The following is an 18,970-nucleotide window of genomic DNA, read 5'->3' as shown; positions in this document are numbered from 1 at the left end:
CACATGACTGATTGGCTAGAAGAGATGCAGATAAAATTATGTGTGCATATCCATCTTTGGGGGGCATAGTATATAAAGAGAGAGAGATCTGAATTTAGATATATATACACACACATATATAAATATCTATACATATTTTTATACACTGTGCCCAGCAAAGATGGATATATATGTGTAACCATACATACATATGAAAAAATGAAGGGGCACAGGGATCTATCTCTCATCAATCTATCCATTCGCCCTATAGCACTGAAGTGGTGACAACTGGTGCATTTTTACAGTTCCTTATCACACTGAAAAGGGAGTGATTAGTTAAAAAAAAAAAATCAGTATCTGAATAGCCAAAGCCTTTTAAGAAAGAGCGAACATGAAAGCTTCCTGTCCTGAAGTCCAATTTCAAGGTCGACCAAGCAACTTCAGACCCTCTATCAAACAACAAATTCTAAATAATTACCCTTTACCCTGGCAAACAGAGGCTGCCAAGGAGGTGATGGCACTTTCTGCCACAGTCATCTGGGGGGCACACAGAGCTTGGGCGGGGGGGCTAAGCCCTGTCCCCCATCACCGCTCCTGGTGGGCACCGAAAACCAGCAAACATACATGCACAAAATAAAGGAGAGAACAAAATAAAAAGACTCACCAAACTCATCACATATACTCTCATTTTCAATGAGAGTTGGGTGGTCAAAGGTATCCCGACAGTACAGGATCTGCGGGTTCTTGCTGACCACCGCAATGCCCCCCAGGGCCAACGCAAACTGGTCCGTCAGAATGGAAGGCGGCTTATCCTGGATGCGCTTCAGCATGGACCGGTACCGGCAATACTGAGGGTAGCTGAGGACGATCACGTTCGTCTCTTCCTCGTCCTCCCCTAGACAAACAAGAGAACACGTCCGTTAGCCTCTTCCCCCCAACACCGGGCAGCCGTGGCCATGCCACAATCCCAACGATCGCTCTGCTTTCGAATGGAAGGGAAACAAGACTGCAAACAAGACTCCCCCCCACCTCATCCCCAACACAGGCTGCGCGGTGGCCCACCCCGGCGGCCCCACCTCCCCAGCCCAGCCCCGCTCGCAGGCCTCGGGGTACCGCGGAGGAAAGGCCAGGTGGACAGATGAGGCGAGGTTTGGGCCACCTGCAAGCAGTAGAAAGAGCCTCATTTATATTACAAGCATTCAAGGCCTCATCAGCAGAACAAAATTACAATTTGGTTGAGCTTCTTTATACATTTTCCCAGAGTCTGCTTTTTTTTTTCTTTTTTTTGAGATTATATAATCTTTCAGGGCTAGAAGTCTCTGGAAAGGTCATCTGGCCCCAGAGAGACGCCTGTAAGTTCAAACAGTATCGTCATCTCATCGGGTGGTGGTTGGTGCTGTTCAGCAAATATTTCTGGTGCTCTTTACGGTCTTGTGGAAAGACCATGCTTCCTGGCCCACTCAAGTCAAGGGGCCATGTGACTGGTTTTGATCAAAAAAATATGATAGAAGTGACTTGAAGGGCCAGTGCTTGACTACAACACGCTCCCCTGCCGCTTAGCGGCTGCACCGTCAGTCAGGGTCTTGGGGCAAGAGCGACATGGAGCAGAGGCCCTCGTTGGTCCTAAATGGATATATAACACAAGCACAAAAGAAGCCTTTGTTGTTTTAAGTGAGGCTGCAATTTGGGGGGTTATTTGTTTTTGCAGCATGACCTATCCCAACTTGATTGATACATCCACTTGCCTTGTCCCCCCTTTCCTTTGCCCCTTAGCTTCTAATGTGCCTTGAATCCATCTGGTAACTTGGCACAACTCAGAGAACCATGCTGAGAAGACTCCCCAAGCATCCTGTGACAGCTCCATCAGAACCAACTTAGCTCAGAACATTTCAGCAACTTCCATGAAGCTCCTTTTTACAATGATCTTAATGCTTATCTACACCTCACTATATTAAGTGCTTATTTATAAAAACCAGATTCTGCATGGAGGACTCCTTCCTTCACCTGAAGCTTGAGAAATGGCAAAAGCACCCCTCTGGTAGCTGCCACCTGCATAACGTCAAGCTGAATTTAGGCTCCATGACCTGGTCTGCCATCACTCTCTATAACCACACCATCAGCGCGTTTGTAAGCAATTCCCAGATATGTCACTGGCTTATCCAAAGGGAAAACACTCAATATTTTGAGCCCTTACCATGCTGCCGGGAATTGCACAAGACAGTTGTTAAGGATACCAACATTATCGTGGCCATCTGGTAACCAGTGGGAGACAAATGAGTAAGGACAGAACAAATGATGGAATATAACCAGTACCAGTGGAAGGTGTGCATGTGACCTTTTCAGATAGGAGGCCAATACCCAGATGTATTTCTAATTATGTTCACTGAGTTCCTCGGGCTGGAGGCTTCTTCGAGAATGGAGATGTTTAGCTGCTTTCAAGATGACATCTTTTAACAGTTTACATTTCTTAGACTCCTGCCTGGTTTGTGGGTAGCCACTTTGTCAGCTGGCATATTTAATTACAAGGAAATATGTTTACATTGAAGGCAAGTCCCCAAATGAAGTTCAGTTTTTAAATGCTGATATACATCCCAAGACGTTACAATTTGAGATTTTTACCGCAGACCAAGATGCCGGTTCACACTTTGGGTTCGAATTTGTGCTTTCTATAGAGTTAAAGCACATAAAGTTATACTGGAAATAATCACTGAACACCATCAGGATTCCAGGGTACCTAAGTCCTATTTGAATAAGCAGCCCCCAAATGCATCAATTGTATTGTCATACTCTCCTTGTCCAAGACACCGTGGACAAGGGACAGGGGTGTAACCATGAACCCCCAGGACTTCTGTCAGCATGCCCCACACCTACTACCACCTCCTGTAAATAGTAAATACTGTGCGAATCTAGACACTACTCCAAAATTCTATCCTGGTTGTGCCATCGGCTTTCTGTACTGGGATTGTACTAGTTTCTCAGTGTTCTTAAGATGAAACGGAGGAAGTTGTGCTTTTCAGGATGAATGATGGCAGAAGAATGGAACAGTTACCTTTACAGCAGAAGATGTCACCTGGATGCTGGGGGGAATTGGCCTTCCTTCTTGTCCCCTTATTCTCCTTCTGTTTTTCTCTGCCCATTTTTCCTGATAATGCCATCTCTAACCTCTTCCTAATTCTCTGTTCTGGATGTGGTCAGCTCCCTGGCTATCTTTAGTGCTTAGAAATGACCTGGGTTTGCTGGTTGGTTGATTTTTGTGTTTGTTTCCTCAATCTATCTTGAAACATTTATCCTTCTTTCTTCATGCAGTTCCCAAAGCACAAGCCAAGCCATGAATCCTCTTTCTGTTGGAGGAAAAACCTGCCAGCTCCTTTGGGTCCAAGTCCTGGAAATGTGTCCTGTGATGTCCATTCATTCTGGAGATAGTAGGTCTGAGCATGCTCTAGGGACTGCCCCCATCAGAATCATTTGGGGTGACTGTAAAAAGGCAGACTCTAGGGGCTTGTCCAGAACCACTAACTCAGAATATCTAAAGTTGGGGCCCAGGAATCTACATTTTTAACAAGCTTCCAGGGAACTTATGCACATTAAACTTTGAAATCACTATCTCTGAGTTTGGGTTTACCTTTTTGTGTAGACCTATAGTAATTTATTTAGTTTGGGTTTTGATCTCTCCCTCTCTCTCTCTGAATGTGTGTGTGTGTGTGTACACACACACACACACACACACAGATCTTTCTCCACTTTTGATGTGCTATGTCCTGATAACACCTTGTAAGTAGAAAATATCCTAAGTTGAAACTGCACTTAATATACCTAACCTACCAAACACGATAGTTTTGCCTAGCCTACCTTCACTGTGCTCAGAACACTTACACTGAGCAAAATCATCTAAAACAAAGCCTATTTTATAATGACTATTTGACTATCTCATGTAATTTATTGACTACTGTAGTGAAAGCGAAAAACAGGGTGGTTGCATAGGTACAGAACGGCTGGGTGTTGGATGGTCACTGTCGTGACCGCATGGCTGTCTGGGAGCTGCGGTTCGTGGCTGACACCCAGCACCACAATGGTATTGCTCCATGTATGGTTAGCCTGGGAAAAGATCCAAATTCAAAATTCAAAGTACAGCTTCTATTGAATGCCTATCGCTTTTACACTAGCATAAAGTCAAAAGATTGTTGTTGAAACATCACAAATTGGGGCTCCAAAGTGTACACGTACTTATAACCTGTTTCCAGTTATCTGCTTCTATCCACACCCCCGCTGTGCCCAGAACAGAATATAGGATCAAATTCCCTTCTCCTTGCCACTCTCCCAGGATGGTCGAGGGAAGCACAGAAGATGGCAAATGAAAAAAGACCTCTCAACTAAAAATAAGAGGGACAGAAGGATGGTTTCTTTAGAAATACTACTATGATTTCTGGTACTGATGGTAAAACACAAAAATTTACAAAGGTCTTCCACAAAACACATCTCTTTTCTTCCTCACAACAACCCTATTGGTAGGATTAGCGCTCGTTAATATCCCCCAACCCAGAGGTAGGATAACAGGTTCAGATACCCAAGTGACTAGCCCGGGATCTCCAGGAAGCAGAAAGTGATGGAGGTGAGACTGTCACCCAGTCTTTTAATTCCAAGTTCAAGGGATTTTCCTTATGACAAAATGTCACACCTACTAATAATAGCAAAATTACAATGCTCATTAAGCTAATACTTTGATTTCTTTTCCTATGTGGGCGTGCTTGAAAGATAATCTTTGTTTATTTGACATCTTATTATTAGAGATTTAATTAATGTACAGTATTAGGGATGAGGATGATAGGCTTTGGTCACATAAAGTATGAAACTTCTGTTGCATCAAGGACTGTACAGTTCAACCAGGTATAGGCCAGAATTCTACTCCAGTTAAATAAATCAGCTTGTTGTGACTTCGGGAAACAGTAATTCACACCATCATGATGTAACAGTACTGACACACCTTTCACGTACAGCAACCCCCCCCTTGCCAGAGGTTTCACTTTCTGCAGTTTGTGGTCAACGGTGGTCAATGGAAGCAGATGACCCTCCCTCTGATGTATCATCAGAAGGTCAAGTAGTAGCCTAACACTACATCACAGTGCCTATGTTATTCACCTCCCTTCCTCTCATCACAAGGGCATTTTATCACCTCACATCACCACAGGAAGAATGGCGAGTACAATAAGGCAATCTGAGAGAGAGAGAGAGAGAGAGAGAGAGAGAGAGAGCCTACTTTACCGTTTGATTTTACTATTAGGTATTGTTAATCTCTTACTGTGCCTAACTAGTAAATTAAACTTTCTCATGGGTATGTATGTATAGGAAAAAGCCCTATAGAGATAGGGTTTGGTGTTATATGCAGTTTCAGGCACCCATTGGAGCCATGGATAAGGGGGGGTACTAGGTATATCAACTTTTTGCTTTCTACTCACATAATAGGAAATAAAGCCAACTTTAGATTGTGCAAGTCCAGAACCCCTGAGCCTCATGAACCTCTTCCATACTAAGAGGCTAGAGGCCCAGTTGGGACCTGACCTAATGTGGCAATGTTTAATAATACCAACACAAAAATTATGATAATTTTGTTCCTTATGAAAAGAACCCTCCATTTGGCATTGTTTGGACAGAGGCAAATTTCCAACCTTACAATTAGACATCCCCATAGGAATCGCCTTTAATATTTACCGAAAAAAAAAAAAAAAAGAATGAATGAAACCCCAACAAAACCGAACAAAGCCCACGAGACCCTCAGGACTCCTAAGAAAATTAACAAGCGTTCTAGGTGAGAGCACAGAGAAGATCCAGAGTAAAGGTGAGACCTGGAAGAACCAACAATTCATGTAGGGTAAAGTTTCTCTGATTGAAGATACCTCAGAGAAACTTTACCCGGGATGAATTTCAGTAGACATGCTTAGTTAACCAGAGAATTTTTTTTTGTTTCTCGAGACAAAGCATGGTCACCTTCACAAGAAAGGTATGTATAACAGAGAATAAAATTTTGAGTTTGTAAGAGCTTTCCAGATCTAAAATTCTATGATCCCGTAACTTTCCCCTAAGCCTTTGCATTAAATTAACTTCTTCCTCATACAGCTACAAAACTATTAAATTGTTCAACAGCTGTCATATTTTATTTTGCCCTAGTACACTAAGAAACAAATAAAGCCAAACAACCCTTTCAAGAATTCTTATTTAAATTCCTCACTACTTCTTTCTTCCTTATGCATTTCATGTACATATAAACAAACACTCGTATGCAGTTACCCATGAAACAGAGGCTGCCAATAAATGCTGCATAGGACATTTTCCCCTTTTTAATTCATAATAGGTCTAGCAGATAAATCTAAGAATGAATAAAGAATGGCTAAATTGTACATTTGTTCAGCAAAAGACAAACAAAGTGTTCCTGGAACAAAGATTTTCTTTCAACCACACCCACATTGGAAAAGAAATCAAAGTATTACCCCAAGGAATCGTACTCTAACACATTCTAGTCAGCTGTAGTTGGTTGGGTTATATAGGCATTACTTGATTTCTGTCAAAAGAAAATGATCAGCAATAAATTGTTGCTAGCAAAGACTGAAATTTTTAAGCCATATTATGATACACTATTAAAATGTCATCCCATTCCTCAATTCCCTCTCCACCAAAAAAGAAAAAAAAACTGAATATGCCTATTTTTAAATGAAATATTCAAAGGGAATAAGAGACCCAAAATTACTAAACCTCATTTCAACTTCAATGAGAAGAATTTTGCCTATTAAAAGTTAATACCTAAAGTACACTGCTTGTAATGCTCAACCAAAATTACCCTAATCCTGTGCTTATATCATAATTACACGTTTTGTTAACCTCTCTCAATGTCAATTTTTCACTTATTTATATATTTTCAAAGTCCAAAACAGAATTCCACAGAGAAACTGTAATTATAACGTGAGACTCCACCCAAGCTTTTCAAACAGTAACTGTATACCATTGCTTTAATCCTCAGAGTTGGGCTGGGAATGGGGAAGGGGTGGAGGGGGAGAGGGTAAGAGCAGGCATTCATTCTGAATAGCACGTTGCTCAAGTTGTCTTTATACAAAGAGAGATGCATGAAATAGCAAACACAATGAATTAATGGAGCATTGACTTTCAAATATCCATAATGCTATTTTTTTAAAAAATAGATAATGGTGACCAAACGCACAGGAGGCTGAAAACATAAATTCCGGAGGAGAAATTTGCTTTTATCTTTCACACAACATTTAGAAATGTAACTTTCTTTTTCATTCTGGGGGGTGAGGGGGAAAGGGAAGGCTTGTTGCGGAAACATCACACTATTATGCTTACTGAAAACCACTATAATCTACTTCTAAAATCAGTAAGCTTAAAAAAAAAAAAAAAAACCTTAAAAAAAAATCTTTGCACTAGGATTTTATAGAGCCTGGTGGAAAAAGTATGCATGTTCCTTCCTGCACCTAATTACCTCAACTGAAAAATCTGCCAAGTATTTTGCCCTTTAGTTCTCTTAATCGTATTAGGGCAAATGCATTTGGATGCCAATAGAAACAAACATTTAAAGATTTTCACTTAAAAGATTCCAAATATGTATGAAGGCTATGCTTGAGACACAAAGTCCCCAGTCCTTCAAAGACGACATACAGTGTTCTTTTTTTTTCCCCAAGCAAATATGAATTTGCTCATGTTATAAAACTTGATGTCTAGTTTTGAGACAATTTAAGTAAAATAATGTCAATACGAGAGGCTCTTACAATGATTTATGCTTCTTTCTGTTACTTTATTACATTAGGCATTCCTTTCTCAAAGCTTTCTACTTTTCACCGTGCTCCTAGCAACCAACCAACGGCGAAGCATCAACTTTATGTACCTGGCATGAGTCCAATTCTTACTGCTATTGACAATTATACTGAAGTTTCCATTTAATTGCTGCTCTGTTGTGACACTGAATATTTGTCATAATTAGGCATTTCCTATTTTCTGTCCATTCGCTTTTGATTATTACTGAAAAGGAAATTTTTTTTTTCATTTCAGAAAACCTAAGCATGAAAATTCTACAGATAAGAGCAGCTACAGCTGTTACTATCATTACCAACATTGTAACACGCAGAAAAAAAAGGGGGGGGGAGAGAGAGAGAGAAAGAAAAAAGAGAGAGAGAATATAATTTCTCGGAAGGTGATTTTCTTTTCAGTCTAAGTGCTCTTATTCATCTCACAGTTACTCAATGATTTCCTGTTCTAATTACAGGACATTATACAGAAAGATATTTGTAAAAGCAAAATGCAGCAGTGCCTATGACTACATAGCTTGGATGGGTAGAAAGTGTTTCAGATTCCAAAGTTGTACATCAACTTTATCAATTCCTGATCGCAAGTTGGTGTGAGTGTGTAACGCATCACGCCATATTTCTACATCTCTCCTCAGGCAGTAGGTACCCTTGGTACCAGGGGTAAATACACATCAAAGGGGAAAACACATTTGCAGTTAACTGATGTTGCAGAGTTGGGTGGGGGAAGATGGGTCGTCAGTTGTTATTTTTTTTCCCCCTCATCAAAGCTGTTAAATTGGAGGCATGCCAAGACAAGGAGTGGAAAATATTAATAATAAAAATAAATTAAATGCCTGATTAAAAGGGAGAGAGAACAAGATTCCATCCGGAATAGAAATGAAAATGCCACAAACTATTTCATAAAAACATACTGTGACGTCAATGACACATCAGTATTGCACTGTTGTGGTTATTTTGAGAAATGGTTTGTACTGTAAGTCAGCTGGTACTGCCCCACCCGTGATGATTTTGTAATTCTCTACACAGTAAGCAAATGGGGGCAGCCCTGAGATTGCTAAGACGGAAAACAGACCTAGCCATAGAGAGCTGGCAATAAAAAGATAATGTACTTTTAACATAACAGAACAAGAAGATTGGCTTTATTAACTAAAAAAACGACTTTAAATGGTCCCCAGCTTGCCATTTGTTTTGATAAATGGAAAGACAGATCTTCCCAGGATAGGCCACGAAAACATCACTGGAGAACTTATAAAAAAGAAAATGTGGGAAAATCTCTCTGTGCATGGTTGTAAACAGAACAAAGAATATTTCAAATGCAAAATCGGGGCTTTTAACTAGCTGTTTCCCAAAGCCAGCCACTTCAAATTACATGGACACACAAATATAAAAATATGTATTAGTACGTTCATATTGGCTCTTGCCCTGACTGTTGCTTCCTCACTCCAAAAGGAAAACAATACCAGGCTAAACTAAAACCAAACACTGCCATCTCTCTGAGTAACAAACGAACCCCCTGGGAAGCAAGCCAGCTCAATCTCCAAGGTTCTCCCAAGTGGTCACTGAATCCTAAGCCACATTCAGGAGCCACTCTAGATTTCATTCTGAGAATTCTGCATCTACTTCCATATGGCTCATGTCAGCTGAATGTGAATGTTGCACGTGACTGTGGCTAGGCAATAAGTGTCTCTACTCCTGAGACCACATGGCCAGACTGCCAAGTGGGTAACGGGGTGACCACGGTTGGAGTGGGATTCTAAGAAGCCTGACCTACCTTAACCTGCCTCCCCTTCACAAATTGTTAGGCTATAGTTAGCCATTCTCTTTATTCATTAGGATAAATGATTTTCAGTATCAGAAGAAGAAAATATAAAGAATCTATGAGAACGCCAGGGAGCCAGGGCTTAGACAAAATTCCTCCTACTCTAAAAACCGTGGCAAAAGTTTTCTCAGAGATTAACTCACACCTTTATTTATTTATTAGTGGGCCAGGTAAGGCTGTTACGGTGGATTTGAACTTCATTAAACTCAACTTTGTCTTGACTTCAAGGAATGAGAACTATGATCCAGTCAGCCCCTATGGGTGCCACGACAATTGAAAGGCAAAAAAACCTGACCTCATTAGTCCAACTGGCTTTAAAAATCATAATAATTTCTGCCATCTTTATATATATATAACATATATATGTTCTATATATATATATGTTTCCTTTTCATATATATAGAATATATATATATTCTATATATATGGCTTTTTATTTTCAAGTTGCATCTTACACGTGCCATCAGTGCAAGAACCACAATCCTACTATGCAACATCTGTATAAACCCTTTACATTTGAGAGACCTTTAAGCTCCCACACTCATGACTAACCTCCATTAAGGGGTGATACAGGACAGATCAATAGCAGAATAATTAACTTCCTCACATCAACGTCTCAGCATGTAAGATCCAAATGTGTGCCTTACACCAAATGACTAATCACTATTTGCCATGACTTTTCACGAACACAAGTAGTTAACACTGATCATGCTAAGTCTCATAAATTCCAAAGTGGTTAATATTAGGGGAAAACAAAAACAAATGTGTATGGAGAACTAAACACCAAAAGAGTGTAGAACTGACTAGTACGGATTACTCAATGCCTAGCATTTTGGAGACATTTTATACATGTACACATACATACACACACATATACATACGTGTGCATATGTCTGTAATGAATGGTACATCTACTTCATTAAAACTGTGTGGCCCTTAAAATTAGCAAAAGTAAATCAATTTTAGGTCATGCAAAGATTCCTTTACATTAAGTGAAAAAAAAGTAAAGTATAAAACAATACATTCAAACTTATGTCTTTTGTTCAATAGCATTACTAAGCCCCAAGTCACATAGCAGACAGTTCGTTCATTTAAAGTGTATGAGCTTTTGGTCTATTTAGAAGTATGCGTCCATCACTACAATAAAATTTAGAATATCTTCATTCTTCCAAAAAGAAACCCTAAACCCTCTTGCTCCCACATCTACCTTGACTTTCACCAGTCCTATGCAATCGCTTAATCTTCTGTCTCTACCGATTTGCTTATACTGAACATTTAACACAAACAGCATCATACAGTATGTGTTCTTTGCCACTGGCTTCTTTCATTTGGCATGAAGTTTTCAAGGTTCATGTATATTGTCATGTGTGTCAGTACTTCCTTTTTTATTGCTGAATAATATTCCATTGTATCGATATGCCACATTTTATTTATTCGTTCCATCAGATGATGAATTGTTGTTGTTTATACTTTTTGGCTATGAATAGTACTACTATCAACATTTATGTAAAGATTTTTATGTAGACATATGTTTTTCTTTCTCTTGTGCATATAACCCAGAAGTGGAATTGCTGGGTCATGAGGTAATTGTGTTTCCCTTGTTGAGGAACTGCCAGACTGGCTTTTTTTTTTTTTAGATTTTATTTATTTATTCATTAGAGACATATATATAGAGAGAGAGTCAGAGACACAGGCTGATGCGGGACTCGATCCCGGGACCCCAGGATCATGCCCTGGGCCGAAGGCATGCACTAAACTACTGAGCCACCCACGGACCCCCAGACTGTTTTTCCAAAAGGCTGTACCATTTTACATGATCTCCATTAGTGTATGAGGCTTCTGACATCTTCACATCCTCTCCATCATTTGTTATAATTTGTCTTTTGATGGCCATCCTAGAGATGTGAAGTGGTAGCCCATGTTGTTTTGTTTAATGCTTCAAAATCATTCATAGTAGATGAATGCCTCTAGGTTGTGAGATTACCAGTGATTATTTTCTCTTTTAAAGATAGGAACAGGGCACCCCGGGTGGCTCAGCGGTTTGGCACCGCCTTCAGCCCAGGGCGTGATCCTGGAGACTCAGGATCGAGTCCCATGTCAGGATCCCTGCATGGAGCCTGATTCTCCCTCTGCCCGTGTCTCTGCCTCTCTCGCTTTCTCTCTCTCTCTCTCTCTGTGTCTCTCATGAATAAATAAATAATAAATAAATAAATAAATAAATAAATAAATAAATAAATAAATAAAATCTTTAAAAAAATAAATAAAGATGGGAATATCGGGAAAATTTATATGAAATTTCAAGAGGTCTCAAACAGTCAAAACAATACTGAAAAAGAACAAAGTTGGAGGACTCACACTTCCCTATTTGAAAACTTACTACAGGGGATTCCTGGGTGGCTTAGCGGTTTAGCGCCTGCCTTTGGCCCAGGGAGCCGTCCTGGAGTCCCAGGATCGAGTCCGCCTCAGGTTCCCGGCATGGAGCCTGCTTCTCCCTCTGCCTGTGTCTCTGCCTCTCTCTCTCTCTCTCTCTGTCTATCATGAATAAATTAATAAAATCTTTTTAAAAATTACCACAAAGCTCTAGTAACTAAAACAGTGTGGTAGAGGCATAAGGACAAAATGTGATTGAACAGAATAAAGAATCCAGAAGTAAACTTTCCATTATATGGCCAACTGATTTTTGACAAGGGAACCAAGGCCATTCATTGGGGAAGGGGCAGTCTTTCCAACAAATGATGTGGGGAAAAGTAGATATTCAGAGGAAAAGAATGAGCTGGACTTTTACCTCACACCATGTACAAACATGAACTCAGAATGGATCAAAGACTCCAATTTAAGAGCCAAAGCTACAAAACATAGCAGAAAGTCTTTATGATTTTGGATTTCACAAAAACACAGGCAACACGAATTTAAAAATAGGTAAACTGGATATCATCAAAATTGAAAACTTTTCTGCATCAAAGGACACTGTCAAAAAAGTAAAAAGACAATCCACAGAATGGGAGAATATATTTCCATATCATATATCTGATAATATCTGATTAATATCCAGAATATATAAAGAGCTCTTACAACAACAAAAAAAACCAAGCAATGCAATTTAAAAATGGGCGAAGGACTTGAACAGGTATTTCTCCAAGAAGCTATACAAATGACACATGAAAAAATGCTCAATGTTATTAATCATTAAGGAAATGCAAATCAAAACTACAGTGCAATAACCACTTCACACACACTAACGTGGCTATTATTTAAAAAACAAATACAAAGGTAAAAACTCCAAATGTCAGTGAGAATGTGGAGAAATTAAAACCCTCGTACGTTGCTAGTGAGAATGTAAAATGGTGCAGCTGTGGTGGAAAACAGTCTGGAAGTTCCTTAAAAGTTACATATAGAATTACTATATGACCCAATAATTCCACTTTTAGGTACATACCCAAAAGAATTGAAAACAAGGACTCAAACTGATACTTGCACTAGCAATGTTGATAACAGTATTATTCATAACAGTCAAAAAGGGGAACCAACTCAACTGTCCACCAATAGATGAACAGCTTTGCAAAAGGTGATATATATAAATGCAGGACTATTATTCAGCCATAAAAAGAAATGAAGTTCTGGGACATGCTATGACATGGACCAACCTTGAAAACATTAAGCAAGGTGAAATAAGTCAGACACTAAAGGACAAATATTGTATGATTCTATTTATGCGTGTCTTCTAGAATAGGCAAATTCTTGTAGACAGAGTAGACTAGAGGTCGCCAGGGGCTGCTTGTGGATGGAGGGGACAGGGAATGGGATGTTGTTGCTTAATGGGTACAAAGCTTCCTTTAATGGGTACAAACTTAATGGAAAAGTTTGGGAAATAGATAGTGCTGATGGGTTACACAACGTCATGGGTGTACTTAATGCCACTGTACATTAAAAAAGCATTAAATGGTAAATGTTATGGATATTTTACACAATAAACAAGGGAAATGTCTAGAAGGGGTTTGTTTTCTGTGTGAAGGGGCTTTTAGCTGTTCTTGGGAGGAGGAGAGGTGTCTGTCCAACGAGCAACTAGGATATAAACTCCTGGAGGGCATAAATCCATGTCCTCAATTCTTGTTACCCGCCCAGACCCCTGCAAGGGTGCTGGTGAGTGGAGCTGCCTGCCGACCGCACTGCAGTTAGCACCTGATCCTCCCATCCTGGAGTGAGAGCAGTCATGTCCTTGGTTTACCTTAGGCTCCGGACCAGCTGCTCTTCCTATAGGCCGAGGGAATCTGGAGAAAGTTGTCCAGCAAATGGCACCATAGTCACGGGTCACGAGACCTTTCAGATGAAGGGTCATGAGTTTAGGCAGACATCTCATTTTGGGAACTTTTGGGTTTTGGAATAATCTCACCACTTGAGGAGTGTGTGGACCATCCTCAGAGTGCTGGAGCACCTCCAAACTATTGTAATGACCTCCAGGAGCTCATATCTTGAGGTGTCAAGAGTTGTATAGATTGCATTGTTTTCTTTCTTATTATTGCAGGGCTTCTGGAGAGGGTTAGCAAGGAGAAAACAGCAAGGGCCTGTTTGGTTTCAGCGGTTCATCCTAAATCAGTGGTCTTCAAAGTGGTAATCCCCCATCCAACGGGTACAAGAGGACTCTTCTAGGGAACATACAGAGGTGTGGGACACATCCTCTATGTCTATATTACCCATTCTTCCATCCACCTGCCCAGGAATGAGGCTGCGCTCAATACAGCCAATCCTTTTCTTTATCCATCACTCATTCCTGGTCTTAGGACCATTAAAGAGACGAATCAAAATTCGGTTCTGAAGAAACCTCTTTTACTGCTGTATCAAGGCACTTTAGACCATAGGTTTCTGCTCTTTCCCTTCTTCCACATATTTCTGTTAAAGAAGCTTGGCAATAGAAATAGAGTACTTTGGCCTGTGTTTAGGATGCTCTGAATTCAGAAAAGCCAGAGCAATTAAGGTTAATGATGCTTATCCCTTTAAATATAGGTAGAATGCTCTGCAAGTCTACCAGATTTTTTGAAGTAAATTAAATAAAACCTTTCATATGATTTATTCAAAACTGTTAAACTTTAATAAATACAGATTTTGAAACTTAAGATTTTTATCAAATCATATAGGTTCATTTTAATTATAATCAATTGCCAGCTGTATCATGTTTAACATTTGCTACCTCCTATTTACAAAAAACTCATTCATACTGATGATGAGAAAATGTAGCTGTCCACTGGAAACCGGTAAAGCCCACATACGATGTTCTGGAAATCTAAAGCAGCCCTAACACAGCACTATTCAATGGAAACATAATGAGAGCCAAATATGCAAGTAAAATCTAAAAAGTAAAAAGAAAATGTGAAATAACTTTAATAATCTATTTATCTTTTTTGGCTCTATTTTTTCTATTAAAAGCAAAATTCAATGAATATTTTGTCTTCCCCTCCCCAGTTTTATTGAAATATAACCGAAGATAATATTGTATTAATTTAAGGCACACAATACAATGATATGATACATGTATAAAGTGCGAAAATATTTTGTCTTATTTCATAGGACAAGTGCAAGTGTTTCTCTAGAGTACATTCTTTTAAAAAAAAATCTATTTTATCTCACCCAGTATACCCACATATTACTTCAACACATGTGCAATGTAAAGAATTACTAGGGAGATATTTCACATTATTTTTTTCCATATTAAGTTTTTGAAATCTGGCATGTGTTACAGTTGTAGTATCTCTTTATTTGGACAGGCCATATTTCAAGGGCTTAATAGCCACATGTGGCTGGTGGCTGTCATACGGATGGCAAAGCAGTAGAGAACCCACCAGAAAAGAAGCTGGAAGGCCACTGTGTCAGACAATCTGGGCCTGAAGGCACAGCCGGGATGGATGGGGCTATTCTGAGTATTTGCCACAGTCCCCACAATACCTTTCAGTCCTGGACTCTAGGACCCTATAACCTTAAGAAGAGAGGTTCAGGGGCAGCCCCAGTGGCTCAGTGGTTTAGTGCCACCTTCAGCCCAGTGCATGATCCTGGAGACCCAGGATCGAGTCCCACATCGGGCTCCCTGCATGGAGCCTGCTTCTCCCTCTGCCTGTGTCTCTGCCTCTCTCTCTCTCTCTCTGTCTCTCATGAATAAATAAATAAAATCTTTAAAAAAAAAAAAGAAGAGAGGTTCAGGAACACAACTGGAAGAGGAGAACAAGAAAGGAAAGCCTCAGGTGGCTGTTGCTTCATTGTTCTGATAACCCCAAGCCCCAAGCAAAGGCCAAAAGGTTGCAAGCAACCCTGCGTCATTATTTCAGCAGAGATTCTTGCTTGACACCCTTGGTTTTCTGATGAATGATAAAAAATCATTCAAAGGAAAATTTTTAAAAAAGCCTCAACTATAAAACCTGGTAAACACCCTCTCTCTGAGTTCTATCTATTTTCCTGCTCTAAATAACTATAGGTTCACCTGGTGCCATTTCCACACACCATCTGCTCTATTTTTTTTTTTTTTATCACAATGCCAAGAGAACATCAGTTGTTCAGAATGGGTTTCTTTCTTTCTTTCTTTCTTTTCTTTCTTTCTTTCTTTCTTTCTTTCTTTCTTTCTTTCTTCTTTCTTCTTTTCTAGTGTGTGCAATATGAAAATTAGTTTAACATCTGAAGGAAAGAGATACTTATAAAACATACTGGAAACTGAAACCACTATTCAATCTCACGGCAATGCAGTCATATAAAAACCCCAGCACCTTCTAATGTACTCTCACAGTGCATGGTGGAAGACTATCATTGAAAGCTGATGTTATGGCTATGCTCTGTCTTGCTTCCTTTTATACAGTGTTGTGAGTAAGCTGATATAAGACAGCAAGAGGAAGAATCCGGTTTATTCACATTTCCCATAATATCTATCATCCGCTGAAAATCATGTCCACTGCAAAATTCCTCCTTTCCCCAATCTCTAATATCCACACCTACTTCCTTTTCTCATAAAAGACACAATAAACAAATTGCTGGTGACTAATATATTAATTCCAGTTAATAATTCTGCGGTTTCATATCACGAGTTACCAGTGCTACAGATCCCCAGGCTAGATATTTCTTAAAAAAAAAAAAGATTTTATTTACTTATTTGAGAAAGAGAGTGAGCGCATGCACAAGCAAGGGGGAGGGAGAGGGACAAGCAGACTCTGTGCTGAGCATGAAGCCCGATGGAGGGCTTGATCCCATGACCCTAAGATCATGACCTGAGCTGAAATCAAGAGCCTGACACTTAAGCGACTGAGCCACCTGGGCACCCCTATTCTTGATATTTCTGTGAGATGGTTTATGTTAAGCAAGGGTTAGGAAACTACCGGCTAACTCTGGCCCTAAACCTATCTGTATACAGTTTTATCGCAACACAGCCATTTCCATTCATTGACAGAGTATGGTTGCGTTTGCGTAACAGCAGCAGAGGTGCATAGTTATGGTGTTGTATTGTGACAGAGATTTTATGGACAGTAAATCTGATCTCTTTAGTCCCTGTCTCTGCTGATCCCCTAATTTGGAGAACAGCTAATTGCTTCTAGATTGTGGGTTTTCTGAAGGGTAGGAGCAGGGTCTCTAGCACGTCTGGATGACTCCCTAACATTATAGATACAAGTGAAGTACATGGTAGGCTTTCAACTGATGTTAATTTCAATTAATGCTCAATTGATATTTCAAATTAATGCTTTCTGGTTATTCACTATTTGGTGTCTTCTACTTATTATCTAGCCTCTCTACCTTGCTATGTGAGCTCTAAGGGTTGTATTACAGGGCTTCCTCATACCGTGGCTTTTTCTTAATTCAGCAGACAGAAAACACCAACAGGAGATCAGCTGGTGGAAACAGAGAAGTTGGGGTATTTCTTTCTTGCTCCCTCCCAGCTCTGGCACCACAGTTGTGCCAGTGGCTGCACCCCTAACTCACAGCAGTTCCTCAAGGACTCCAGCTTTCACCAGCTAGCAATATCTCCTTCCTTGCTTCCTGCTGTTACTAGAACCTGGGTGCCCCAACCACCCTTCTTGGTTTCCTTTATCCTAACCACACCTCTACAAGCCTTCCCTTTGATCATATCTCTTCGGTTGAACCCTCTGAGTAGAAATCTGGTTTTGCCTTAACCTTGACTGATACTCCTCCAGGGTTCTCATTTGGCAAGTGGTAAGCCAGTAGGATGTCCCCACACTGCAAGTTTAAATGAAAACCAGGAGAGGACATATGTTCTGTGGGCCAGTTGTATCAGAACCGCTGAGGGTCTTAAGATTCCTGGACCAGCCTGCCACCAGGCTAAATGAAACTGTCTCTGGATTGATTAGTGCTCTGTAACAAGTATCCCAGGTGTTAAAGCACCTATTGAAACAGATGGTGAGATTCACTTTTGGGGGCAGGATGAAAATAAGAACGAGAAAACCAGTCTGAAGCATGCAGAGTGTTTGAAAAATCCTGAAGTCGGATGCACAAATACAGGAGGATTAAGCAGAAAGAGAGTCAGAGCTCTCTACCGGTCGACCACAGGTGGCGCTGCAGCTAAAAGCGGGACTTCCTCTTCTCTTGGTAACACAGGTTAGCTCTTTAAAGTAGGCTACACATTAAAAAATCACATATTCCATAATAACGGCTTCTGGAGTCTATCTGTCGTCAGTACCAGTTTATTAGTGAGCATTAAGAGCAATTGCTTTGAGAGTTTGGGAAGCAGGAGCCCTATAGTGCAGTCATTTGTAGGGTTCAACAAAGTAGCATGTATGAAAGACAGAGCAGCAGGGCTGGACGTTTAACTCCAACTCCCAGCCATGAGATCTGGGGAGTGACAACCTCAGAGCTTCAGGATCCTAATCTCTAAAATGGACATAAAAAAACAGTACTTTCCTGGGAGCATACATGAGTTAAAAGATGAAAAGTACTAGTGTAGGGCACACTACACACTCGCTAGATGTTCACTATTAGGACCGCTTTGCAAGTGGCTTCCCAAAGTGTTCCACACAACACTAGCTCCTAGGGAGAGAAGGGAGCGAGCATATAATCAAGTGTTATGTGGGAAAGGGTACCATGGTATGGAAATGCTGAGTTTAACAAAGTGACACATATGGGCTTCTTGGAGTCTTCAACACCCTAATGGGCATTTCAATCCATAGGAGGGAATATGCTGCCTTTCCTGAATTTATTTTGCCATAGAATCCTCTCTCACCCCTTCCCTGCTTTTTTTTTTTTTTTGGTCATTCATGGCTCACCTCATGAGGTTAGTGTTTTCTGATCACATGTTGGGAACTACTCACTCAAATGTTGATTACAGCACTGCCCAGCTCCTTGCAACTCCCCTTCTTGCATACATATCCTGCTTAACGCTGTT

At 40.2% G+C, this 18,970-nt stretch overlaps 1 protein-coding gene across 1 annotated transcript in view; it reads right to left on the bottom strand.

Annotated features, from left to right (window-relative positions):
- The window catches only part of ARID5B (AT-rich interaction domain 5B), a 178,767-nt gene that overhangs the window by 90,282 nt on the left and 69,515 nt on the right, over nt 1-18,970 (bottom strand). Inside the window, exon 4 of the mRNA XM_077894648.1 lies at nt 644-874. Coding sequence (XP_077750774.1) covers nt 644-874 — 231 coding nt within the window. The remainder of the gene's footprint in view (nt 1-643; nt 875-18,970) is intronic.

The sequence above is a fragment of the Canis aureus genome, chromosome 4, assembly GCF_053574225.1.
Source record: "Canis aureus isolate CA01 chromosome 4, VMU_Caureus_v.1.0, whole genome shotgun sequence".
Taxonomy (NCBI): Eukaryota; Metazoa; Chordata; class Mammalia; order Carnivora; family Canidae; genus Canis; species Canis aureus.
The sequence above is the reverse complement of the archived record's forward strand: the minus strand, read 5'-3'. Positions and strand labels throughout refer to the sequence as shown.